We start from the raw sequence: 27,367 nt of genomic DNA, 5'->3' as shown, positions 1-27,367 counted from the left end.
TCAGCAGATATAGCTGGGAAAATTGCTTCACAAGAGGGATGCCAATGCACAATTGCTCATCTACCATTTTTGGTTAAATCGGTCTCAGAAATACAGGGACAATTTTCATGACATGAGCTATCTGGATTCAACTCGGAAGGGATCCTTAAAGTCATTATACAGGCCTATTTGCTTTTAGAAGACATGCTAAAGTTAAAATAAACGAAGTTTCTAAACTTTGGCCCCAGCGCCTGTCGCTGCGGGGGGTGCAAGTGGCTATTGTGACGTCGCTCGTAGCAACAAGGTCAGTGTTGGAGTTGCGCGCCCGGGTGCATTTCGCATCGAGATTTATCACCCGAGGAGACGCACTGTAATGGGCTATCTGCAGGGGAGAATCTGGAAGGCGGGGGAGAATTTGGAAATCGGTGAATTGAGCCGAATCTGGAAGTCCGTGGATTGAGCTGAAACAACTCTGGGTTTCTTTTATTATTTTTTTTAAAGAGATTTTGCTCTAATTGTCATGATGACCGACTTGCTGTCCGTGGTGTCGGAGGCGGAGAGGAAGTCCTTTCCAACCCTCTCTCAGCTCTCAGAAAACGGTCAGGACAGGACACACTTTCTAGTCTATTATATTGTACAGTTGAAAAGATCTAGCCCACCTTGCCGCATCGTAAAAACACATAGGCTATACCATTTGTTTGCAAACTTTGCACAATTTAGAATCAAGGTGTGCATGTCATTTTTTTAAAGCATTTAGCTATACGAGCAATTTTTATTTTCTGAAAATTGTTCTTTATTTCAGACGTTGACAGCATTTGGTCGAACGTGTCATCTTTCGTGGAGCGACAGATGACCTTGCAAAAGGTAAGAGCACTTCAGAAAGTCGATATTGCCATAGTCAGTTGTCAGTCAGTTCAGCTGAACCGAGGGTATAGCAAAGGAGGAGGTTTTTAGGAGGTTGAAGTTCATTTATTCCATTTCTACACCATTTTAAAACTCTAAAATGCTATTTGATGAAGAGCAAAATCAAACAAAATGACACCAGGCATTAATTATCACCGCGTGTAGGCTACAATCAGTAGTGGAAAAAGTACCCAATTGTCATACTTGAGTAAAAGTAAAGATACCTTAATAGAAAATGACTCAAGTAATAGTGAAAGTCACCCAGTAAAAGTCTAAAAGTATTTGCTTTTAAATATACTTAAGTATCAAAGTAAATGTAATGGCAAAAATAAACAAGTTTCAAAAGTAAAAGCATAAATCATTATCCATTCCTTATATAAAGCAAACCAGATGCCACCATTATCTTGTTGTTGTTTTTTTTTTTCACGGCCAGACGGGCGAACTCCAAAACTCAGATTTAATTGACAAACGAAGCATTTGTGTTTAGTGAGTCCGTGTGAATTGTACAATTTTTTCTGTCCTGGTGAGCATTCGAAATGTAACGAGTACTTTTGGGTGTCGGGAGGGAAAATGTATGGAGTAAAAAAGTACATTATTTTCTTTGAGAATGCAGTGGACTAAAAGTAAAAGTTGTCAAAAAATATAAATAGAAAAGTAAAGTACAGCTACGCCAAAAAACAACTTAAGTTGTATTTTAAAGTATTTTTGCTTAAGTACTTTACACCACTGGCTACAATGTCAACCACTACTCAACCTCGTCATAAATTGACTCATTTACTTGTGGAACAGTACATACAGTGAACATGAAATAGATGCATAATACAGGCTATCAAGTCACAACAAGGCCCGACATCAAATGCTGGCGTCAGTGTGAAACGATCTGGCCTTAATGGCCATGTACTCTTATAATCTCCATTCCGGCACAGCCAGAAGAGGACTGGCCACCCTTCAGAGCCTGGTTCCTCTCTACCCAGTACAGCCAGAAGAGGACTGGCCACCCCTCAGAGCCTGGTTCCTCTCTACCCAGTACAGCCAGAAGAGGACTGGCCACCCCTCAGAGCCTGGTTCCTCTCTACCCAGTACAGCCAGAAGAGGACTGGCCACCCCTCAGAGCCTGGTTTCTCTCTACCCAGTACAGCCAGAAGAGGACTGGCCACCCCTCAGAGCCTGGTTCCTCTCTACCCAGTACAGCCAGAAGAGGACTGGCCACCCTTCAGAGCCTGGTTCCTCTCTAGGTTTCTTCCTATGTTCCTGCCTTTCCAGAGAGTTTTTCCTAGCCACCGTGCTTCTACATCTGCATTGCTTGCTGTTTGGGCTTTTAGGCTGGGTTTCTGTATGAGCACTTTGTGACATCTGCTGATGTAAAAAGGACTTTTAATTGCTTGAGTAACCAGAGCATAAAACAGCTGACTGCGAATGCAAATGATGCCAGATAAATCCTACACATGCATTGAAATAAAAGGCAGAGCCTACAATCGACAAGGACGCATGAAGACAAACAAACTCGACTAAAGAATGACGAATATCAGGAAATACAAAAGGAAAATCTACTTTTGAAAAAGTGATAAAACCACGCCCGTGATTCAGCACCTCTGATTGGACAGCGCCTCGGTACAGGAATAGGGTGGAGCTCCGTGACGTGGTGCTGAATGGATAGTGCCTCTGTCGAGTAGTCAGCTACTGGGCATTCGGAAAGCATTTAGACACCTTCCCCTTTTTCCACATTTTGTTATGTTACAGCCTTTATCTAAAATTGATTTTTTTCTAAAATAAATGTTGATTTTTTTTCTCACAAATTAATACAAATAAAAAACAGAAATACCTTACTTACATAAGCATTCAGACCCTTTGCTATGAGACTCAAAATTGAGCTCAGGTGTATCTTGTTTCGATTGATCCTCCTTGAAATGTTTCTACAACTTGATTGGAGTCCACCTGTGGTAAATTTAATTGATTAGACATGATTTGGAAAGGCACACACCTGTCTATATAAGGTCCCACAGTTGACAGTGCATGTCAGAGCAAAAACCAAACCATGAGGTTGAAGGAATTGTCCATAGAGCTCCGAGACCGGATTGTGTTGATGCACAGATCTGGGGAAGTGTACCAAAACATTTCTGCAGCATTGAAGGTCCCCAAGATCACTGGTTGCCTGGCCAAACTGAGCAATCGGGGGAGAAGGGCCTTGGTCAGGGAGGTGACCAAGAACCCGATGGTCACTCTGATAGAGCTCCAGAGTTCCTCTGTGGAGATGGGAGAAACTTCCAGAAGGACAACCATCTCTGCAGCACTCCACCAATCTGGCCTTTATGGTAGAGTGGCCAGATGGAAGCCACTCCTCAGTAAAAGGCACATGACAGCTCGCTTGGAGTTTGCCAAAAGACATCTAAAGGAATACTCAGACCATGAGAAACTCTTTGGCCTGAATGCCAAGCATCATGTCTGGAGGATGCCTGGCACCATCCCTGCAGTGAAGCATGGTGGTGGCAGCATCATGCTGTGGGTATGTTTTTCAGCGGCAGGGACTGTGAGACTAGTCAGGATCGAAGGAAAGATGAAAGGAGCAAGTACAGAAAGAACCTTGATGAAAACCTGCTCCAGAGTGCTCAGGACCTCAGACTGGGGCGAAGATTCACCTTCCAACAGGACAATGACCCTCAGCACACAGTCAAGAGAATGCAAGAGTGGCTTCGGGACAAGTGTCTGAATGTCCTTGAGAGGCCCAGCCAGAGAGAAAAGGGCGCAGGCTGCTGCTCTCTGCTTTCTACAAGTGAGAGAAAAGGGCGCAGGCAGCTGCTCTCTACTTTCTACAAGTGAGAGAAAAGGGCGCAGGCTGCTGCTCTCTGCTTTCTACAAGTGAGAGAAAAGGGCGCAGGCTGCTGCTCTCTGCTTTCTACAAGTGAGAGAAAAGGGCGCAGGCTGCTGCTCTCTGCTTTCTACAAGTGGGAGAAAAGGGCGCAGGCTGCTGCTCTCTGCTTTCTACAAGTGAGAGAAAAGGGCGCAGGCTGCTGCTCTCTGCTTTCTACAAGTGGGAGAAAAGGACGCAGGCTGCTGCTCTCTACTTTCTACAAGTGAGAGAAAAGGGCGCAGGCTGCTGCTCTCTACTTTCTACAAGTGAGAGAAAAGGGCGCAGGCTGCTGCTCTCTGCTTTCTACAAGTGAGAGAAAAGGGCGCAGGCTGCTGCTCTCTACTTTCTACAAGTGAGAGAAAAGGGCGCAGGCAGCTGCTCTCTGCTTTCTACAAGTGAGAGAAAAGGACGCAGGCTGCTGCTCTCTGCTTTCTACAAGTGAGAGAAAAGGACGCAGGCTGCTGCTCTCTGCTTTCTACAAGGGAGAGAAAAGGGCGCAGGCTGCTGCTCTCTGAGCAATGCCAGTCAGCCAATAAAACCAGCTGTTGTATTTTAATTGGGATTGGAATTAATTTAATTTAACTTTACTTTTTTGGTCTGTGTATGAATATAAATTCTGAAATTGGACTATTTTGCATGTAACAGATTTGAAACTGGCAACTATTTTATTGCCCAATTTTCAGTGACATTAAGAAATATTTTAGCTTTGAGGACAGTCAGGAGACATTAGAGAATTAAATATGACATATCATAAATAGTAGAGGCATAAATAGTCATGATGTCTTTCAGCTATATTCATCATCAGGTCTAGGAGAACTGGTTGACAACTTGTTGTGTCTGTCTGTCTGTCTGTCTGTCTGCCTGCCTGCCTGTCTGCCTGCCTGCCTGCCTGTCTGTCTGTCTGTCTGTCTGTCTGTCTGTCCAGGGGGTCTACATTGCAGGCCTGGGATCCTTCACCTTCTCTCAGCAGAAGCTGGACGTAGGCAACAAGTTTGTTTTGATCCAGCGACCCATCTTCCTGCTCTCTGAGAAGCTGTCCCAGTCACACGGCCTCAAGCAGGTCAAACCGCTGTCTGCAGGTGAGTGGTGATGGGCCAAGAACACACACACACACACGCGCGTACGCACGCACGCACACAGACAGACACACACATGAGACATCTTCTGTTAACGCTGGCGCGTTTATGTGAACGATCGCAGATATCAAGCCTGAGTTGTGTGTCTGTGCGCTATACAAAATTGTGCTGATAGCCCGCTGAGCTAAAGCCTGGGCAGTAGCTTGGGGAACTAGTACAATTCTTCAGGTGCCAGGAAAGATGATTAATCAACCCTCTTCCATTATGTTACACTGATACCAGCAATGTGTCCCATAGAAACACTATGTTACACTGATACCAGCAATGTGTCCCATAGAAACACTATGTTACACTGATACCAGCAATGTGTCCCATAGAAACACTATGTTACACTGATACCAGCAATGTGTCCCATAGAAACACTATGATGAAAGAGAATGAATGAGAAAACCCAGTGCACAGCTTTTAGCAGGAGCAAAAAGTCCGTTCTAGTCATTGTATTTCTATGCGTGTGCCTGTGCCACCCGTCTGTCCGTCCGTCGTCACAGCAGGGGATGTGCCACTGGTCCAGCTCAACTTCCCAGCCCTGTCTGTGGAGAGCATGTTGGGGGTGGGATAGAGAGAGCCATCTTGGTGTGTTCATATGTCTGTCTGTGGAGAGCATGTTGGGGGTGGGATAGAGAGAGCCATCTTGGTGTGTTAATATGTCTGTCTGTGGAGAGCATGTTGGGGTGGGATAGAGAGAGCCATCTTGGTGGGTTTAATATGTCTGTCTGTGGAGAGCATGTTGGGAGTGGGATAGAGAGAGCCATCTCTGTCTGTGGAGAGCATGTTGGGGGTGGGATAGAGAGAGCCATCTTGGTGTGTTAATATGTCTGTCTGTGGAGAGCATGTTGGGGTGGGATAGAGAGAGCCATCTTGGTGTGTTTAATATGTCTGTCTGTGGAGAGCATGTTGGGAATGCGATAGAGCCATCTTGGTGTGTTTAATATGTCTGTCTGTGAAGAGCATGTTGGGAATGCGATAGAGAGAGCCATCTTGGTGTGTTTAATATGTCTGTCTGTGGAGAGCATGTTGGGAATGCGATAGAGAGAGCCATCTCTGTCTGTGGAGAGCATGTTGGGGGTGGGATAGAGAGAGCCATCTTGGTGTGTTAATATGTCTGTCTGTGGAGAGCATGTTGGGAATGCGATAGAGAGAGCCATCTCTGTCTGTGGAGAGCATGTTGGGGTGGGATAGAGAGAGCCATCTCTGTCTGTGGAGAGCATGTTGGAAGTGGGATAGAGAGAGCCATCTCTGTCTGTGGAGAGCATGTTGGAAGTGGGATAGAGAGAGCCATCTCTGTCTGTGGAGAGCATGTTGGGGTGGGATAGAGAGAGCCATCTCTGTCTGTGGAGAGCATGTTGGAAGTGGGATAGAGAGAGCCATCTCTGTCTGTGGAGAGCATGTTGGGGGTGGGATAGAGAGAGCCATCTCTGTCTGTGGAGAGCATGTTGGGGGTGGGATAGAGAGAGCCATCTCTGTCTGTGGAGAGCATGTTGGGGGTGGGATAGAGAGAGCCATCTCTGTCTGTGGAGAGCATGTTGGAAGTGGGATAGAGAGAGCCATCTCTGTCTGTGGAGAGCATGTTGGGGGTGGGATAGAGAGAGCCATCTCTGTCTGTGGAGAGCATGTTGGGGGTGGGATAGAGAGAGCCATCTTGGTGTGTTCATATGTCTGTCTGTGGAGAGCATGTTGGGAGTGGGTTAGAGAGAGCCATCTTGGTGTGGCTGAATCTTATCCAACCCAGGTTGTCTGTCTATACACGACTGCTGAGCTAAAGCCTATAGCTTTAACCTGGATAACTAAGTCTTCAGGTCTTAAGACAAGCTGGTTAATCATCACAGGAGACCAGTACACTAACACTAGGAATGTGTGTAATCCATCTGTCATCACAGCAGGGGATGTGCCACTAGTCCAGCTCAACTTCACAGCCCTGTCTGTGGAGAGCCCGTTTGAGCGTCACGTGGTGGAGGGCTGTGTGAGAGAGACTCTGCTGGTGTTGCTGAGAGCCGTGGCCGCCGGACGCTCAGTCCTCTTCACCTTCCACGCCATCGGAGAGCTGTTGTTCTGCCAGAGCAAAGTCAAGATGAAGTTCTACCACGACTTTGTCACCGCCTTGGACGGCAGCGGGAAGCTGCTCTTGGCACTCTCCAATGTCAGTAGGGTGGATTAGATATGTCATGTAGGTAGTGTGTGTATGGGGGTTGGGTAGGGTGTGTGTGTGTGTGTGTGTGTGTGTGTGTGTCAGACAGAGAGAGAGAGAGTGAGCAGGTGTGTATGATTGTACAAGTGCGTTTGTATTTGTGTTGATGACAATTCCCCTACTCCACTCTCTATCCCAGAGACCTGGCACCAGCAACTCTGTCCTGTTTGAGAGATCCAGCATAACAGGGACCAGCAACACCATCATCCTCCCCAGGATCTCTTCCGAACAGGGGGGGAAGGACTGGGGAGAGGAGGCCCTGGCCCAGGTCCAGACAGACTCAGACAGGAAGGAGAAGAATAGAGGTGAGGGAGAGACAGTGGTGTAATCTAGTCCTCTAAAAACAAGGGTTTTTATGGCCAAATTCAACTTATGACCATATTCAACTGATGACCATATTCAATTGATGACTATATTCAACTGATGACCATATTCAACTGATGACCATATTCACCTGATGACCATATTCAACTGATGACCATATTCACCTGATGACCATATTCAACTGATGACTATATTCAACTGATGACCATATTCAACTGATGACCATATTCAACTGATGACCATATTCAACTGATGACCATATTCACCTGATGACCATATTCAACTGATGACCATATTCAATTGATTTGGATTAACTCAGTTAATATCTCGATCAGATTGAGGGGTTTTAATGGGTGTAACGTCTCTGGTGAGAGATATGTGTTGGGGCTCACTTAACCTTGATAACCCCAGTGTTGGAGAGAAAGGTAAGCTAATATAACATTATGTAGACTTGGGCGTATCCCAGAACATGTATGTCTCTTCATCTGCCGAGTCTTTCTCACCTGTAGTTATGTTACCATGTTTACCCAGAATCCCTGGGGACTCCGCAGTCCAGATCCAGACACACCCTGCACCCAGCCAAGGTCAACGGAATCAGTCTCACTGATGACCTGGAGCCTAGACCTCCAGCGGAGACCAAAACTGACAGGTACTGTCGGCCTCACTGCTAACCCCAGCTGTTGTCGGCTAACACTGCTAACCCCAGCTATTGTCGGCCTCACTGCTAACCCCAGCTATTGTCAGCCTCACTGCTAACCCCAGCTATTGTCGGCCTCACTGCTAACCCCAACTATTGTCGGCCTCACTGCTAACCCCAGCTATTGTCGGCCTCACTGCTAACCCCAGCTATTGTCGGCCTCACTGCTAACCCCAGCTGTTGTCGGTCTCACTGCTAACCCCAGCTATTGTTGGCCTCACTGCTAACCCTAGCTATTGTCGGCCTCCCTGCTAACCCTTGCTATTGTCGGCCTCACTGCTAACCCCAGCTATTGTCGGCTAACACTGCTAACCCCAGCTATTGTCGGCCTCACTGCTAACCCCAGCTATTGTCGGCCTCACTGCTAACCCTAGCTATTGTCGGCCTCACTGCTAACCCCAGCTGTTGTCGGCCTCACTACTAACCCCAGCTATTGTCGGCCTCACTGCTAACCCCAGCTATTGTCGGCCTCACTGCTAACCCTAGCTATTGTCGGCCACACTGCTAACCCCAGCTGTTGTCGGCCTCACTGCTAACCCCAGCTATTGTCGGCCTCACTGCTAACCCCAGCTATTGTCGGCCTCACTGCTAACCCCAGCTGTTGTCTGCCTCACTGCTAACCCCAGCTATTGTCGGCCTCACTGTTAACCCCAGCTATTGTCGGCCTCACTGTTAACCCCAGCTATTGCTGGCCTCCCTGCTAACCCTAGCTATTGTCGGCTAACACTGTTAACCCCAGCTATTGTCGGCTAACACTGTTAACCCCAGCTATTGTCGGTCTCACTGCTAACCCCAGCTGTTGTCGGCTAACACTGTTAACCCCAGCTATTGTCGGCTAACACTGTTAACCCCAGCTATTGTCGGTCTCACTGCTAACCCCAGCTGTTGTCGGCTAACACTGTTAACCCCAACTATTGTCGGCTAACACTGTTAACCCCAGCTATTGTCGGCTAACACTGCTAACCTCATCTCCTACTGACCAGGCTGCATCCCACATGGCACCATATTCCATATGTTAAGTAGTGCACTACTTCATAGGGCTTTGATCAAAGGGAGTGCACTGCATAAGGAATAGGGTGCCATTTGGGACATTCCCACACACTGCCACAGGATAGTGAGTGACGCTTGACCCTGGTTGGTCTCTCCTTTAAACCTGTTAATCCAGGACAGAGACACAAGACCCTGGTTGGTCTCTCCTCTAACCCTGTTACTCCAGGACTGTAACACAAGACCCTGGTTGGTCTCTCCTTTAAGCCTGTTAATCCAGGACTGTAACACAAGACCCTGGTTGGTCTCTCCTCTAACCCTGTTAATCCAGGACAGAGACACAAGACCCTGGTTGGTCTCTCCTCTAACCCTGTTAATCCAAGACAGAGACACAAGACCCTGTTTGGTCTCTCCTCTAACCCTGTTAATCCAGGACTGTAACACAGGAGGGAACTTGTGAGAGGGTACTTGTGTCAAATCAAATCAAATGTTATTTGTCACATACACATGGTTAGCAGATGTTAATGCGAGTGTAGCGAAATGCTTGTGCTTCTAGTTCCGACAATGCAGTAATAACCAACGAGTAATCTAGCTAACAATTCCAAAACTACTGTCTTATACACAGTGTAAGGGGATAAAGAATATGTACATAAGGATATATGAATGAGTGATGGTACAGAGCGGCATAGGCAAGATACAGTAGATGGTATCGAGTACAGTATATACATCTGAGATGAGTATGTAAACAGTGGCATAGTTTAAAGTGGCTAGTGATACATGTATTACATAAAGATGCAGTAGATGATATAGAGTACAGTATATACATATACATATGAGATGAGTAATGCAGGGTATGTACACATTATATTAAGTAGCATTGTTTAAAGTGGCTAGTGATATATTTTACATCAATTCTCATCAATTCCCATTATTAAAGTGGCTGGAGTTGAGTCAGTGTGTTGGCAGCAGCCACTCAATGTTAGTGGTGGCTGTTTAACGGTCTGATGGCCTTGAGATAGAAGCTGTTTTTCAGTCTCTCGGTCCCAGCTTTGATGCACTGTTACTGTCCTGTCCTGGGGTAGTGGCTCCATGAATGATGCAGCTCTCCCTGTGTGGGACAGTTCCTCACCTGTCACCACCTGATCATTCAGACAGTGCCCTGAGGTTTAGTCTGCCCTGTACCCCCCACAGTGGTCCTGTGGCCCTGGGCTCTGAAACTAGACCCCTCTGGACTTTCCTCTGTCCATACAGACACTGCCTGCGTCCCAAATGACACCCTATTCCCTATATAGTGCACTACTTTTGACACATCAGGAAACCCTGAATATATATATATATATCAGTAGAGAGAGTTGGGTCAATGCTGTTGAACGGTCTGAGAGCGTCTCTTTCTCCTGCACAGCCGGAGCCAAGTGATAATTGAAGTCTTCCACATTGTGCTGTTTATTAATGCTAGTTTGGTAAACTTATGAAGATGTGAAAGCAGATATGCAGTTTGTTGACACTACAGCACACTACAGACTTGGATACACATTATCCAACATTTTGATCAATAAAAACGTCTGTTAAATCCGCTGCTCTGTTTTGCTTGTTTACAGCGGGTCATTTCACAGGGAACTGTCGCAGGCGCTCACGTATTGTTACATGTTGAGAATAACGGCGTGAAACCTCTTAGGGCTAGGGGGCAGTGTTCGGAAGTTCGGATAAATGACGTGCCCAAAGTAAATTGCATGTTACTCAGGCCCAGAAGCTAGGATATGCATATAATTGGTAGCATTGGATAGAAACGTTTCTAAAACTGTTAAAATAATGTCTGTGAGTATAACAGAACTGATATTGCAGGCGAAAACCCGATGAAAATCCATCCAGATTTTTTTTTTTGAGGTGACTGCCCATTCAAATGCTTGTTTATGGGAAAATCAAAGGAAATCCTCCCAGATTGCAGTTGGCTTCCACTAGATGTCAACAGTCTTTAGAAAGGGTTTCAGGCTTTTTTTGTTGAAAAATTAGCTAGAATTTGTAGTTTTTCAAGGTGGCTCTCATTTGGACTGTAGTCTTGAGGGCGAGAACTTCATTATTTATCTCCGGGATTGAACACACTATTCTCCGTCTTAAATTTGATAGTTTATTTACATATTAGGGTACCTGTGGATTGATTAGAAACGTTGTTTGACTTGTTTAGACGAGGTTTATTGGTAACTTTTGGGATTCCTTTGTATGCATGTTGAACTAGTGGAACGGGTGGATTACTGAATGAAACACGCCAACTAAACATACTTTTTTGGGATATAAAGAAGGACTTTATCGAACAAAACAACCATTTGTTGTGTAGCTGGGACCCTTGGGATTGCAAACAGAGGAAGATCTTCAAAAGTAAGTGATTTATTTTATCGCTATTCCTGACTTTTGTGACATCTCTGCTGGTTTGTAAAATGTTTTTAATGCTTTTGTGTGTGGGGCTCTGTCCTCAGATAATCACATTGTATGCTTTCGCCGTAAGGCCTTTTTGAAATCTGACAAAGCATCTGGATTAACAAGAAATTAAGCTTTTAAATTATGTAGGACACTTGTATGTTCATGAATGTTTAATATTACGATTTTGTAATTGGAATTTGGCGCACTTCAGCTTCGCTCTCGATTTTGATCCCGGTAACGGGATCCGTGCGCTAAGAGGTTTTAACATGGTGTCCGTTATAAAACCTGGCCCAACTCTCTTAATGTATGACTCTGAGGAAACCCATAGGGCTCTGGGCAAAAGCAGTGCATTATATAGGGATTAGGGTGCCATGGGCCCTGGTCAAAAGTAGTGCACTATATAGGGAATAGGGTGCCATTCGAGACGCATTGTAGGCAACTGCCTGTATTCAGTGTTTGTCACCAGTTAAAGTGGAAAGTACTGCTGGTCACTATTGACTATCCAGAGAGTCCTCTCCCTGATTAAAATAAATACCGCTGGCCAACATTGATTGGCCAGAGAGTCCACTCTTTGATTAACAGGAAAGAAAGGAAACCAATCCTTCGTCCCACATGGCACCCAATTCCCTACACACTGCACTTCTTTTGGTCAAACGAAGTGCACTATGGGAATAGGGTGCCATTTGGGGTATATAACCAGATGTATTTTGGTCTCCCAGGACTGTGGTTGAATAGCCCCTGATCTGAAAGATAACCCAGGACTGTGGCTGAATAGCCCCTGAGCTGAAAGATAACCCAGGACTTCTATCTGTTTCCAACCTGCTGTCCTGTAGGTCCACAGTGTCTATCTTACCACTGGAGGGCGCTGCTCTGAAGGAGGGGAAGGTGAAGAGGGGGGACTCTCATCTGGACATGCCCTGTGTCAACCACAACAGGGCTGGACAGGTGTGTGTGTGTGTGTGTGCCGGACACTCTGCCTTTGTGGGTGTGTATGAGGTGTATCAATCAATGAATAACTGTGTGTTTCCCTATAGGAGTTGTGTTACCTGTGTATATAACATCACCTATCCTTCTCTGTAGGAGTTGTGTTACCTGTGTATATAACATCACCTATCCTTCCCTATAGGAGTTGTGTTACCTGTATATATAATATCACCTACCCTTCCCTATAGGAGTTGTGTTACCTGTATATATAACATCACCTATGCTTCCCTATAGGAGTTGTGTTACCTGTGTATATAACATCACCTATCCTTCCCTATAGGAGTTGTGTTACCTGTGCATGCAGCGGGCCCAGCGTAACATCCCCCACTACCTGGCAGAGGAGAGGCTGACAGAACAGCAGGAGGAGGAGAAGGTGTTACAGTTCAACGAGCAGCGCAGAGACCAGTACTACCTACAGAGGGAGCAGGTGAGGCCAACACCACTCTGATGATGAGATGAGGAACATGTTCCCTGTTGTCTTTTACTCTTTGTCTTGGAGTGATGAATAGACAGAATACTACTAGACTGAAAGCCAGGGGGAGAGTCTGCATTAGTACTTCTGTTTTAGTCCTGGAGTCACATTAAACTCAGTAGTCAGATTAAACTCTGTAGTCAGATTAAACTCGGTAGTCAGATTAAACTCAGTAGTCAGATTAAACTCAGTAGTCAGATTAAACTCGGTAGTCAGATTAAACTCGGTAGTCAGATTAAACTCAGTAGTTACATTAAACTCGGTAGTCAGATTAAACTCGGTAGTCAGATTAAACTCGGTAGTCAGATTAAACTCAGTAGTTACATTAAACTCAGTAGTCAGACTAAACTCAGTAGTCAGATTAAACTCAGTAGTCAGATTAAACTCGGTAGTCAGATTAAACTCAGTAGTCAGATTAAACTCAGTAGTCAGATTAAACTCAGTAGTCAGATTAAACTCGGTAGTCAGATTAAACTCGGTAGTTACATTAAACTCAGTAGTCAGATTAAACTCAGTAGTCACATTAAACTCAGTAGTCACATTAAACTCAGTAGTCAGATTAAACTCAGTAGCGAGGTGACACTGAGCCTGTGTGTATTTGTGGTGTGGTGGTATGTGTTTATTTTTGATGTGGTGTGTGTGTGTGTGTGTGTGTGTGTGTTTGTGTGTGTGTGTGTATTTGTGATGTGGTGTGGGGGTGTGTGTATATTTGTGACGTGGTGGTGTGTGTGTGGGGGGGTGTGTGTATTTGTGACGTGGTGGTGTGTGTGTGTGTGTATTTGTGATGTGGTGTGGTTGTGTGTGTGTATATGTGGTGTGGTGTGTGTGTCTTTGTGATGTGGTGTGGGGGTGTGTGTATTTGTGTTGTGGTGGTGGTGTGTGTGTGTGTGTGTGTGTGTGTGTGTGTGTGCGTGTGTGTATTTGTGATGTGGTGGTGTGTGTGTGTGTGTGTGTGTGTGTGTGTGTGTGTGTATTTGTGATGTGGTGGTGTGTGTGTGTATTTGTGATGTGGTGGTGTGTGTGTGTGTGTGTGTTAGGCGGACCGTCTGGAGATACGTGAGAACAACCAGAAGGTGGCAGCGTTCAACCTGGCAGTGTCTGAAGCCATGAAGGAGAAGAAGGTTGCTCGCTCCTCCCACTTCCATGTGAGCCCTGGCCTTGTCCAATCAGCACACTGATCTTCAGGGGGTTTAAGTGTTCTAGAGTTCAAATGGTCCACAGCTTTTCAGTTGCTGCATTCAGCATGCATTGGTCTATGCACAGTTACTATTGCAACACTTAGCCAATGGTCTAAACATATCAATGAATGATGTCGTGATGATATTGAACCCCCCCCCCCCTCCCCCCACAGGATTCGTACATCTTCAGGGGCCGTCCCCTCACCCCTCCCAGGGTCCATAAGCAGCGCGGCTACATGCGGGATCTGCGGGCCCAGGCGGAGTGGAGGAAGGGCCAGGTCAGCCAGACTCAGCAGGACCAGGAGCTCATCGACCTGCTACAACAGGTCCAGCTGGCACAGGAGTAGGTGATGCACCTGAGTCCCATATGGCACCCCATTCCCTATGTAGTGCACTACTTAGTTTTGACCAGGGCTCTTCAGTGCACTATAAAGGGAGTAGGGTACCACGTCAATATGTTTGTCTAAGAGGAAGTGCACCTGCTGCCATGAACCCATGTCAACAGGCCTGTGGTCTCTACTGTACATACAGACTGCTGTGGTCATTGTACAGTCTGTTGCTCAGTTTCGACAGTGTGTGAATAGCTATTGTGTGTCTCAGAATCGCCTTGCAAAAGTCCCAGCAGCTCCACCTGAGACAGAAGAACACTAGCTGCTACAAGAAAGCCCTGGATACACAGGTAAGAGTCTGTCCTACCATATATTATATAGCATACTTACCAGACCCTACCTACCAGACCCTACCTACCAGACCATACCTTCCAGACCAGACCTAACAGACCAGACCTACCAGACCAGACCATACCTACCATACTTAACAGACCTTACCTACCAGACCTACCAGACCATACCTACCAGGCCATACCTACCTGGCCAGACCTACCAGACCATACCTACCGGACCATATCTACCAAAACATACCTACCAGGCCAGACCTACCAGAACATACCTACCAGACCTACCAGACCATACCTACCAGGCCATACCTACCTGGCCAGACCTACCAGACCATACCTACCGGACCATATCTACCAAAACATACCTACCAGGCCAGACCTACCAGAACATACCTACCAGGCCAGACCTACCAGAACATACCTACCAGACCAGATCTACCAGACCACACCTACCAGACCAGACCTACCAGACCATACCTACCAGGCCAGACCTACCAGACCCTCCCTACCAGACCACACCTACCAGACCAGACCTACCAGACCACACCTACCAGACCACACCTACCAGACCACACCTACCAGACCACACCTACCAGACCAGACCATGCCTACCAGACAATACCTACCAGACAATACCTACCAGACCACACCTACCAGACCAGACCTACCAGACCAGACCTACCAGACCCTCCCTACCAGACCATACCTACCAGACCATACCTACCAGACCCTACCTACCATACCTACCAGCCCCTTCCTACCAGGCCTGACCTACCAGGCCAGACCTACCCAACCAAACCTACCATACCAGACCTACCAAAGACATGCCTCCCACCATGTGTTACACAAGTGCAGGTTGAAGTGGAGGGATATTTATTATGTTGATAAAAAGGCTGTGGATTGAAAAACTGAACTCCCAGGTGTGCTGCACAGGTTAAGGCTGAACAAGGCAGAGGGGACCACTACAGATTGATGTTTACCTGACCACCTGTCTTGTTGTACAGGTGGAAACAGGGAAGGGCAAGCAGAAGGCCAAGGGAGATAGGAGAGTGATGTTCCCGCCCATCCAGGGACAGACAGCACCAGGAGACGACTCAGAGCAGGCAGGAAACATAATATAGACAAGTCTCTACGGAGAGGAGAGGAGAGGGGGAGACAGATGGAGAGGTTTAAGAAAAAGAAGGGAAGGGATAGAGAGGGAAGGAAAGAGGCAGTAGAAATGGGGAGGAAGAGGAGGAAAAATTAATGGTAAAGAAGGACAGTTGGACATGAAGTACTTAAAGAAGGACAGTTGAACCAGACTTGAAGTACTTAAAGAAGGACAGTTGAACCAGACTTGAAGTACTTAAAGAAGGACAGTTGAACCAGACTTGAAGTACTTAAAGAAGGACAGTTGAACCAGACTTGAAGTACTTAAAGAAGGACAGTTGAGCCAGACTTGAAGAACTTAAAGAAGGACAGTTGAGGAAGGAAATGCAGTAGATGAGGGAATTGAACAGTAGTCTAGCTCCTCTGTGGTGTCTATGTCTAGTCCAGGTTGAACAGTAGTCTAGCTCCTCTGTGGTGTCTATGTCTAGTCCAGGTTGAACAGTAGTCCAGCTCCTCTGTGGTGTCTATGTCTAGTCCAGGTTGAACAGTAGTCCAGCTCCTCTGTGGTGTCTATGTCTAGTCCAGGTTGAACAGTAGTCCAGCTCCTCTGTGGTGTCTATGTCTAGTCCAGGTTGAACAGTAGTCTAGCTCCTCTGTGGTGTCTATGTCTAGTCCAGGTTGAACAGTAGTCCAGCTCCTCTGTGGTGTCTATGTCTAGTCCAGGTTGAACAGTAGTCTAGCTCCTCTGTGGTGTCTATGTCTAGTCCAGGTTGAACAGTAGTCCAGCTCCTCTGTGGTGTCTGTCTAGTCCAGGTTGAACAGTAGTCCAGCTCCTCTGTGGTGTCTATGTTTAGTCCAGGTTGAACAGTAGTCCAGCTCCTCTGTGGTGTCTATGTTTAGTCCAGGTTGAACAGTAGTCCAGCTCCTCTGTGATGTCTATGTCTAGTCCAGGTTGAACAGTAGTCCAGCTCCTCTGTGGTGTCTGTCTAGTCCAGGTTGAACAGTAGTCCAGCTCCTCTGTGGTGTCTATGTCTAGTCCAGGTTGAACAGTAGTCCAGCTCCTCTGTGGTGTCTATGTCTAGTCCAGGTTGAACAGTAGTCTAGCTCCTCTGTGGTGTCTATGTCTAGTCCAGGTTGAACAGTAGTCTAGCTCCTCTGTGGTGTCTGTCTAGTCCAGGTTGAACAGTAGTCCAGCTCCTCTGTGGTGTCTGTCTAGTCCAGGTTGAACAGTAGTCCAGCTCCTCTGTGGTGTCTATGTTTAGTCCAGGTTGAACAGTAGTCCAGCTCCTCTGTGGTGTCTGTCTAGTCCAGGTTGAACAGTAGTCTAGCTCCTCTGTGGTGTCTGTCTAGTCCAGGTTGAACAGTAGTCCAGCTCCTCTGTGGTGTCTGTCTAGTCCAGGTTGAACAGTAGTCTAGCTCCTCTGTGGTGTCTATGTCTAGTCCAGGTTGAACAGTAGTCCAGCTCCTCTGTGGTGTCTGTCTAGTCCAGGTTGAACAGTAGTCTAGCTCCTCTGTGGTGTCTATGTCTAGTCCAGGTTGAACAGTAGTCCAGCTCCTCTGTGGTGTCTGTCTAGTCCAGGTTGAAAAGTAGTCCAGCTCCTCTGTGGTGTCTATGTCTAGTCCAGGTTGAACAGTAGTCCAGCTCCTCTGTGGTGTCTGTCTAGTCCAGGTTGAAAAGTAGTCCAGCTCCTCTGTGGTGTCTGTCTAGTCCAGGTTGAACAGTAGTCCAGCTCCTCTGTGGTGTCTATGTCTAGTCCAGGTTGAACAGGAGTCTAGCTCCTCTGTGGTGTCTGTCTAGTCCAGGTTGAACAGTAGTCTAGCTCCTCTGTGGTGTCTATGTCTAGTCCAGGTTGAACAGTAGTCCAGCTCCTCTGTGGTGTCTATGTCTAGTCCAGGTTGAACAGTAGTCTAGCTCCTCTGTGGTGTCTGTCTAGTCCAGGTTGAACAGTAGTCCAGCTCCTCTGTGGTGTCTGTCTAGTCCAGGTTGAACAGTAGTCCAGCTCCTCTGTGATGTCTATGTCTAGTCCAGGTTGAACAGTAGTCCAGCTCCTCTGTGGTGTCTATGTCTAGTCTAGGTTGAACAGTAGTCTAGCTCCTCTGTGGTGTCTATGTCTAGTCCAGGTTGAACAGTAGTCCAGCTCCTCTGTGGTGTCTATGTCTAGTCCAGGTTGAACAGGAGTCCAGCTCCTCTGTGGTGTCTGTCTAGTCCAGGTTGAACAGTAGTCTAGCTCCTCTGTGGTGTCTATGTCTAGTCCAGGTTGAACAGTAGTCCAGCTCCTCTGTGGTGTCTGTCTAGTCCAGGTTGAACAGTAGTCTAGCTCCTCTGTGGTGTCTATGTCTAGTCCAGGTTGAACAGTAGTCCAGCTCCTCTGTGGTGTCTATGTCTAGTCCAGGTTGAACAGGAGTCCAGCTCCTCTGTGGTGTCTATGTCTAGTCCAGGTTGAACAGTAGTCTAGCTCCTCTGTGGTGTCTATGTCTAGTCCAGGTTGAACAGGAGTCCAGCTCCTCTGTGGTGTCTGTCTAGTCCAGGTTGAACAGTAGTCTAGCTCCTCTGTGGTGTCTATGTCTAGTCCAGGTTGAACAGTAGTCCAGCTCCTCTGTGGTGTCTGTCTAGTCCAGGTTGAACAGTAGTCCAGCTCCTCTGTGGTGTCTGTCTAGTCCAGGTTGAAAAGTAGTCCAGCTCCTCTGTGGTGTCTATGTCTAGTCCAGGTTGAACAGTAGTCTAGCTCCTCTGTGGTGTCTATGTCTAGTCCAGGTTGAACAGTAGTCTAGCTCCTCTGTGGTGTCTGTCTAGTCCAGGTTGAACAGTAGTCCAGCTCCTCTGTGGTGTCTATGTTTAGTCCCGGTTGAGTAGAAAACAATCTCAGCACACTGGTGATCTTCATGCTCTGCCAATCAAATGGCTCTTCTTTAACCGAGAACAGGAAGTCATAGTTGAGAGATTCCAGTACTTATAGATGACAGATGAGTTTCCAGTAGTTGTGAGCTCCTCTGTGATTGTAATCTTCACCCAGGTTGAGTAGAAAAATCATTTGAGTATCTTGATGCTCCACAAATCTAATGGATGTTATTTAATTAACGTATCTACCAGGTGGAGTACCAGGGCTCGGGCCTCCCAGCGCGCCTGCCCGACTCGGACGGCCCTGTGTTTGGCCAGCTGGACTGTACCCCTGCTGGGCTGTCAGAGCAGAAGCAGCGGGCGGAGAAGGTCTACCAGGAACAACTGACCACGGCTAATAACAAGAGAAAAGAGCTGCTCCTTAACCGCAGCACCAAACAGAAGAACGAGAGAGAGATGCTCAACAGGAACAGGAAGGAGTGAGTGGAAGGGGGAAGGCAGGGGGGGGAGGTGGGGGAAAGGGAGCGAGAGGGAGTCATGGAGAGACGGGGGAGTGGGGAGGGTGAAATTCTCCACTTGAAATTCAGAAAGTGAGTGAATAAAATGAGAATGCAGAAAAAAATGGTATATGGAATGGTTCAAGGTTAAAGGCCATTTTACATGCGATGTCTTGTCTATATGTTCTGTTTCTATATTTTCCTCTCACTCTCTCTCCTGGCAGACTGATAAACGACCACATCAACCGCTTTGAGAAGCTGCGTAACCTGAGGGCCTCGTTGGAGGACACCTGGAGACGCAGCGCCGACCTGAAACGCCACCGAGACAGAGAGGAGAAGGAATTCATCAAGTAATATACTCAAATCACAACCTGGATTGGCCCTAACCCTTCTATGTTTACAGATCTGTAAGATGGAAACAATATGATGGAAGCTTTCCCACTACACTGTTTATACCTATCCAGACCCTTCAGATCTACCACTACACTGTTAATACCTATCCAGACCCTTCAGATCTACCACTACACTGTTTATACCTATCCAGACCCTTCAGATCCACCACTACACTGTTTATACCTATCCAGACCCTTCAGATCTACCACTACACTGTTTATACCTATCCAGACCCTTCAGATCTACCACTACACCGTTTATACCTATCCAGACCCTTCAGATCTACCACTACACTGTTTATACCTATCCAGACCCTTCAGATCTACCACTACACTGTTTATACCTATCCAGACCCTTCAGATCTACCACTACACTGTTTATACCTATCCAGACCCTTCAGATCTACCACTACACTGTTTATACCTATCCAGACCCACCACTACACTGTTTATACCTATCCAGACCCTTCAGATACACCTCTACACTGTTTATACCTATCCAGACCCTTCAGATCTACCACTACACTGTTTATACCTATCCAGACCCTTCAGATCTACCACTACACTGTTTATACCTATCCAGACCCTTCAGATACACCACTACACTGTTTATACCTATCCAGACACACCACTACACTGTTTATACCTATCCAGACCCTTCAGATACACCTCTACACTGTTTATACCTATCCAGACCCTTCAGATACACCTCTACACTGTTTATACCTATCCAGACCCTTCAGATCTACCACTACACTGTTTATACCTATCCAGACCCTTCAGATACACCACTACACTGTTTATACCTATCCAGACCCTTCAGATCTACCACTACACTGTTTATACCTATCCAGACCCTTCAGATACACCACTACACTGTTTATACCTATCCAGACCCTTCAGATACACCTCTACACTGTTTATACCTATCCAGACCCTTCAGATCTACCACTACACTGTTTATACCTATCCAGACCCTTCAGATCTACCACTACACTGTTTATACCTATCCAGACCCTTCAGATACACCTCTACACTGTTTATACCTATCCAGACCCTTCAGATACACCACTACACTGTTTATACCTATCCAGACCCTTCAGATCTACCACTACACTGTTTATACCTATCCAGACCCTTCAGATACACCTCTACACTGTTTATACCTATCCAGACCCTTCAGATCTACCACTACACTGTTTATACCTATCCAGACCCTTCAGATACACCACTACACTGTTTATACCTATCCAGACCCTTCAGATCTACCACTACACTGTTTATACCTATCCAGACCCTTCAGATCTACCACTACACTGTTTATACCTATCCAGACCCTTCAGATCCACCACTACACTGTTTATACCTATCCAGACCCTTCAGATCTACCACTACACTGTTTATACCTATCCAGACCCTTCAGATACACCACTACACTGTTAATACCTATCCAGACCCTTCAGATACACCACTACACTGTTTATAACGATCCAGACCCTTCATATCCACCACTACACTGTTTATACCTATCCAGACCCTTCAGATCTACCACTACACTGTTTATACCTATCCAGACCCTTCAGATCCACCACTACACTGTTTATACCTATCCAGACCCTTCAGATCTACCACTACACTGTTAATACCTATCCAGACCCTTCAGATCTACCACTACACTGTTTATACCTATCCAGACCCTTCAGATCTACCACTACACTGTTTATACCTATCCAGACCCTTCAGATCTACCACTACACTGTTTATACCTATCCAGACACTTCAGATACACTAGCATCGGGTGTTAGGGTTAAGAAGGAGAAAAAGGTAGTGATTTGGGACCGGCTGATTGAGTCGATCACTGTCATGATAGTTGACATCTGCTTTCTGTACCATCACATTCTGACGTTGATCTCTGATGTCTATGACAGGTCTGGGAGCAGTCTGCTGATTGACCACATTCTGACGTTGATCTCTGATGTCTATGACAGGTCTGGGAGCAGTCTGCTGATTGACCACATTCTGACGTTGATCTCTGATGTCTATGACAGGTCTGGGAGCAGTCTGCTGATTGATTGACCACATTCTGACGTTGATCTCTGATGTCTATGACAGGTCTGGGAGCAGTCTGCTGATTGACCACATTCTGACGTTGATCTCTGATGTCTATGACAGGTCTGGGAACAGTCTTCTGATTGATTGACCACATTCTGACGTTGATCTCTGATGTCTATGTCAGGTCTGGGAGCAGTCTTCTGATTGACCACATTCTGACGTTGATCTCTGATGTCTATGACAGGTCTGGGAGCAGTCTTCTGATTGACCACATTCTGACGTTGATCTCTGATGTCTATGACAGGTCTGGGAGCAGTCTTCTGATTGACCACATTCTGACGTTGATCTCTGATGTCTATGACAGGTCTGGGAGCAGTCTTCTGACTGATTGACCACATTCTGACGTTGATCTCTGATGTCTATGACAGGTCTGGGAGCAGTCTGCTGATTGATTGACCACATTCTGACGTTGATCTCTGATGTCTATGACAGGTCTGGGAGCAGTCTTCTGATTGACCACATTCTGACGTTGATCTCTGATGTCTATGACAGGTCTGGGAGCAGTCTTCTGATTGACCACATTCTGACGTTGATCTCTGATGTCTATGACAGGTCTGGGAGCAGTCTTCTGACTGATTGACCACATTCTGACGTTGATCTCTGATGTCTATGACAGGTCTGGGAGCAGTCTTCTGACTGATTGACCACATTCTGACGTTGATCTCTGATGTCTATGACAGGTCTGGGAGCAGTCTGCTGATTGATTGACCACATTCTGACGTTGATCTCTGATGTCTATGACAGGTCTGGGAGCAGTCTGCTGATTGACCACATTCTGACGTTGATCTCTGATGTCTATGTCAGGTCTGGGAGCAGTCTTCTGATTGACCACATTCTGACGTTGATCTCTGATGTCTATGACAGGTCTGGGAGCAGTCTTCTGATTGACCACATTCTGACGTTGATCTCTGATGTCTATGACAGGTCTGGGAGCAGTCTGCTGATTGATTGACCACATTCTGACGTTGATCTCTGATGTCTATGACAGGTCTGGGAGCAGTCTGCTGATTGATTGACCACATTCTGACGTTGATCTCTGATGTCTATGACAGGTCTGGGAGCAGTCTTCTGATTGATTGACCACATTCTGACGTTGATCTCTGATGTCTATGACAGGTCTGGGAGCAGTCTGCTGATTGATTGACCACATTCTGACGTTGATCTCTGATGTCTATGACAGGTCTGGGAGCAGTCTGCTGATTGACCACATTCTGACGTTGATCTCTGATGTCTATGACAGGTCTGGGAGCAGTCTGCTGACTGATTGACCACATTCTGACGTTGATCTCTGATGTCTATGACAGGTCTGGGAGCAGTCTGCTGACTGATTGACCACATTCTGACGTTGATCTCTGATGTCTATGACAGGTCTGGGAGCAGTCTGCTGACTGATTGACCACATTCTGACGTTGATCTCTGATGTCTATGACAGGTCTGGGAGCAGTCTTCTGATTGACCACATTCTGACGTTGATCTCTGATGTCTATGACAGGTCTGGGAGCAGTCTGCTGATTGATTGACCACATTCTGACGTTGATCTCTGATGTCTATGACAGGTCTGGGAGCAGTCTGCTGATTGATTGACCACATTCTGACGTTGATCTCTGATGTCTATGACAGGTCTGGGAGCAGTCTTCTGATTGACCACATTCTGACGTTGATCTCTGATGTCTATGACAGGTCTGGGAGCAGTCTGCTGATTGATTGACCACATTCTGACGTTGATCTCTGATGTCTATGACAGGTCTGGGAGCAGTCTGCTGATTGATTGACCACATTCTGACGTTGATCTCTGATGTCTATGACAGGTCTGGGAGCAGTCTGCTGACTGATTGACCACATTCTGACGTTGATCTCTGATGTCTATGACAGGTCTGGGAGCAGTCTGCTGATTGACCACATTCTGACGTTGATCTCTGATGTCTATGACAGGTCTGGGAGCAGTCTGCTGATTGACCACATTCTGACGTTGATCTCTAATGTCTCTGACAGGTCTGGGAGCAGTCTGCTGATTGATTGACCACATTCTGACGTTGATCTCTGATGTCTATGACAGGTCTGGGAGCAGTCTGCTGATTGATTGACCACATTCTGACGTTGATCTCTGATGTTTCTGACAGGTCTGGGAGCAGTCTGCTGATTGATTGACCACATTCTGACGTTGATCTCTGATGTCTCTGTCAGGTCTGGGAGCAGTCTGCTGATTGATTGACCACATTCTGACGTTGATCTCTGATGTCTATGACAGGTCTGGGAGCAGTCTGCTGATTGATTGACCACATTCTGACGTTGATCTCTGATGTCTATGACAGGTCTGGGAGCAGTCTGCTGATTGATTGACCACATTCTGACGTTGATCTCTGATGTCTATGACAGGTCTGGGAGCAGTCTTCTGATTGACCAGTGTGAGCAGTACCGCCGCTGTTACCAGTGCAAGAGGAAGACAGAGAACTGTGGAGAGACAAACATCTGGAAAGAGTCTCACTACATCCCTGGCTCTCGTCTCATGGTGTAGGCCGCTGAAACCTGGGCTCAGAGCAAGCGTAGCCATGCCACTCCATTTAGTATGATATGTTACTTTACATTAGATTACATTACATTGGCTTACCAACGTAATAGCGGTTGTACAATATAATACGAATTGTAGGACGTATCCTACGTCTTGATCGCACCAGTATCGTTTAGTATGATATATCACGCTCAACTGCTTTAGTTTGATATATCACGCTCAACTGCTTTAGTATGATATATCACACTCAACTGCTTTAGTGTGATATATCGCACTCAACTGCTTTAGTGTGATATATCACACTCAACTGCTTTAGTATGATATATCACACTCAACTGCTTTAGTGTGATATATCACACTCAACTGCTTTAGTGTGATATATCACACTCAACTGCTTTAGTGTGATATATCACACTCAACTGCTTTAGTATGATATATCACACTCAACTGCTTTAGTGTGATATATCACACTCAACTGCTTCAGTATGATATATCACACTCAACTGCTTCAGTATGATATATCACACTCAACTGTTTTAGTTTGATATATCACACTCAACTGCTTTAGTATGATATATCACACTCAACTGCTTTAGTGTGATATATCATACTCGACTGCTTTAGTGTGATATATCACACTCAACTGCTTCAGTATGATATATCACACTCAACTGCTTTAGTGTGATATATCACACTCAACTGCTTCAGTATGATATATCACACTCAACTGCTTTAGTGTGATATATCATACTCAACTGCTTTAGTGTGATATATCATACTCGACTGCTTTAGTATGATATATCACACTCAACTGCTATCACACTCAACTGCTTTAGTATGATATATCACACTCGACTGCTTTAGTGTGATATATCACACTCAACTGCTTCAGTATAATATATCACACTCAACTGCTATCACACTCAACTGCTTTAGTATGATATATCACACTCAACTGCTTTAGTGTGAAATGTCACACTCAACTGTTTCAGTATGATATATCACACTCAACTGCTTTAGTTTGATATATCACACTCAACTGCTTTAGTGTGATATATCACACTCAACTGCTTTAGTTTGATATATCACACTCAACTGCTTTAGTATGATATATCACACTCAACTGCTTTAGTGTGATATATCACACTCAACTGCTTTAGTGTGATATATCACACTCAACTGCTTTAGTGTGATATATCACACTCAACTGCTTTAGTATGATATATCACACTCAACTGCTTTAGTGTGATATATCACACTCAACTGCTTTAGTATGATATATCACACTCAACTGCTTTAGTATGATTAGGTTAGGAGTTAAGTTAAAAGGTTAGGGGAAGGGTTAGCTAGCATGCTAAGTAGTTGCAAAGTACCTAAAAAGTAGTAAGTAGCTGCAAAGCTGCTAAAATGCTAAAGTTGTCTGTGATTAGATTGAAATATGTATTATTTGGCTTGCTAAACGTTTGCTCTGCCTTAAGTAACCTACTGTCATACCAACGTAACATATCATACTCATTTGAGTGTCCCTGGATTTACATATGCCAAAAAGGAGATGTTCTATTGGAGTGGCACGGATTTTAGTAAAATATAAAATATGTTCTGAGACCAGTCTGGTAGCATGATGTGTAACCGCAACAGAGCTGGAGTCAATTCCATTTCAATTCCCTTTCAATTCCATTTCAATTCCAGTCAATTCCATTTCAATTTCATTTCAATTCCAGTCAATTCCATTTCAATTCCAGTCAATTCCATTTCAATTCCAGTCAATTCCATTTCAATTTCAGTCAATTCCATTTAAATTCCAGTCAATTCCATTTAAATTCCATTTCAATTCCATTTAAATTCCATTTCAATTCCAGTCAATTCCATTTCAATTCCAGTCAATTCCATTTCAATTCCAGTCAATTCCATTTCAATTCCAGTCAATTCCATTTCAATTCCCTTTCAATTCCATTTCAATTCCAGTCAATTCCATTTCAATTCCCTTTCAATTCCATTTCAATTCCAGTCAATTCCATTTCAATTCCATTTCAATTCCAGTCAATTCCATTTCAATTCCAGTCAATTCCATTTCAATTCCAGTCAATTCCATTTCAATTCCAGTCAATTCCATTTAAATTTCAGTCAATTCCATTTAAATTCCAGTCAATTCCATTTAAATTCCATTTCAATTCCAGTCAATTCCATTTCAATTCCAGTCAATTCCATTTCAATTTCAGTCAATTTCGGAAAGTAAATCAAATTCCAAATTTTCCTCATTGAAAAGCATCGTAGTTAATTGGAGTTGGAATTTCAGTGTACCTGAATTGACTGGAATTTAAATAGAATTGACTCCAACCCTGAACAATCCTCAGAAGACTACAAATCTTAGACTTAATCCTATAAATAAACACCAGTCTGTGAAGGATAATACTTGAATATGTTTGTGCTTGTAGGCTAATTGAGTGTGTGTGTTAAACATCATGGTGTGTACAACACCTGTAGCCTTCATGAGGGTTTGTTTCTGCTCTTCTGTATTTTTTCCCCCCGATCATGTGTGTGTGTGTGTGGCTGTGTGTATGTGGCTGTGTGTGTGTGGCTGTGTGTGTGTGTGTGGCTGTGTGTGTGTTTTGTCACCTTTGATTGATCGTAAAACAGCTTGACCAATCCTTGTCGGTCAACAAAATGACCCATTGGCTGTGGACTCATCTCTTACCTAGTCACCATTCTCTCCAGTGCACAAACTGGCCAACTAGTCTGTGATGACGTATAACAAACACTAGGGGGCGGGATAGAGCAGAAGGTCTAGAGGAGGGAGAGAAGGATGACTGTCTGTTAATCAGAGATAATAGAAGATATACAGAGGGATGGAGAACAGTCAAGGAGGAGAGGTGCAGAAGGGAGAGAGGATGGATGAAAGACTGCAGGGAGTGAATGAGGGGGAGAAGTGCATGTGTAGGCTTCATTACACAGAGTATGGTCTGCATCCAAAATGGAACCCTATTCCCGACATAGTGCACTATGCTCTATGGGCTCTGGTCTAAAGTAGTGCACTATGCTCTATGGGCTCTGGTCAAAAGTAGTGCACTATAAAGGGAATAGGGTGCCATTTGGGATACAAACTATGATGGATGTTCTGCTGAAGTTCAAGAAGAGGTTATTTTAA

General features: G+C 45.5%; 1 protein-coding gene across 1 annotated transcript; it reads left to right on the top strand.

The window, feature by feature from the left end:
* Nucleotides 1–331: 331 nt before the first annotated feature.
* Nucleotides 332–25,429, top strand: LOC118941081 (coiled-coil domain-containing protein 81-like). The gene is made up of 14 exons (XM_036951588.1): nucleotides 332–578; nucleotides 782–843; nucleotides 4,656–4,809; nucleotides 6,744–7,003; nucleotides 7,191–7,356; nucleotides 7,907–8,024; nucleotides 12,308–12,419; nucleotides 12,739–12,885; nucleotides 13,968–14,075; nucleotides 14,282–14,451; nucleotides 14,709–14,787; nucleotides 18,965–19,191; nucleotides 19,434–19,559; nucleotides 24,090–25,429. The coding sequence occupies exons 1-14, from the start codon at nucleotides 500–502 to the stop codon at nucleotides 24,226–24,228; spliced, it is 1,947 nt and encodes a 648-aa protein (XP_036807483.1). The 5' UTR covers nucleotides 332–499; the 3' UTR covers nucleotides 24,229–25,429.
* The last annotated feature ends 1,938 nt before the right edge of the window (nucleotides 25,430–27,367 follow it).

This window comes from Oncorhynchus mykiss, chromosome 18, assembly GCF_013265735.2.
Source record: "Oncorhynchus mykiss isolate Arlee chromosome 18, USDA_OmykA_1.1, whole genome shotgun sequence".
NCBI lineage: Eukaryota > Metazoa > Chordata > Actinopteri > Salmoniformes > Salmonidae > Oncorhynchus > Oncorhynchus mykiss.
The sequence above is the reverse complement of the archived record's forward strand: the minus strand, read 5'-3'. Positions and strand labels throughout refer to the sequence as shown.

Excerpts from the sequence above, each read along its gene's own strand:
- LOC118941081 (XM_036951588.1), top strand. The coding sequence starts at position 500 with ATGATGACCGACTTGCTGTCCGTGGTGTCGGAGGCGGAGAGGAAGTCC. Across the intron at positions 579-781 it reads CTCTCAGCTCTCAGAAAACG|ACGTTGACAGCATTTGGTCG; the intron begins GTCAGGACAGGA and ends TCTTTATTTCAG. Across the intron at positions 14,076-14,281 it reads CTCGCTCCTCCCACTTCCAT|GATTCGTACATCTTCAGGGG; the intron begins GTGAGCCCTGGC and ends CTCCCCCCACAG.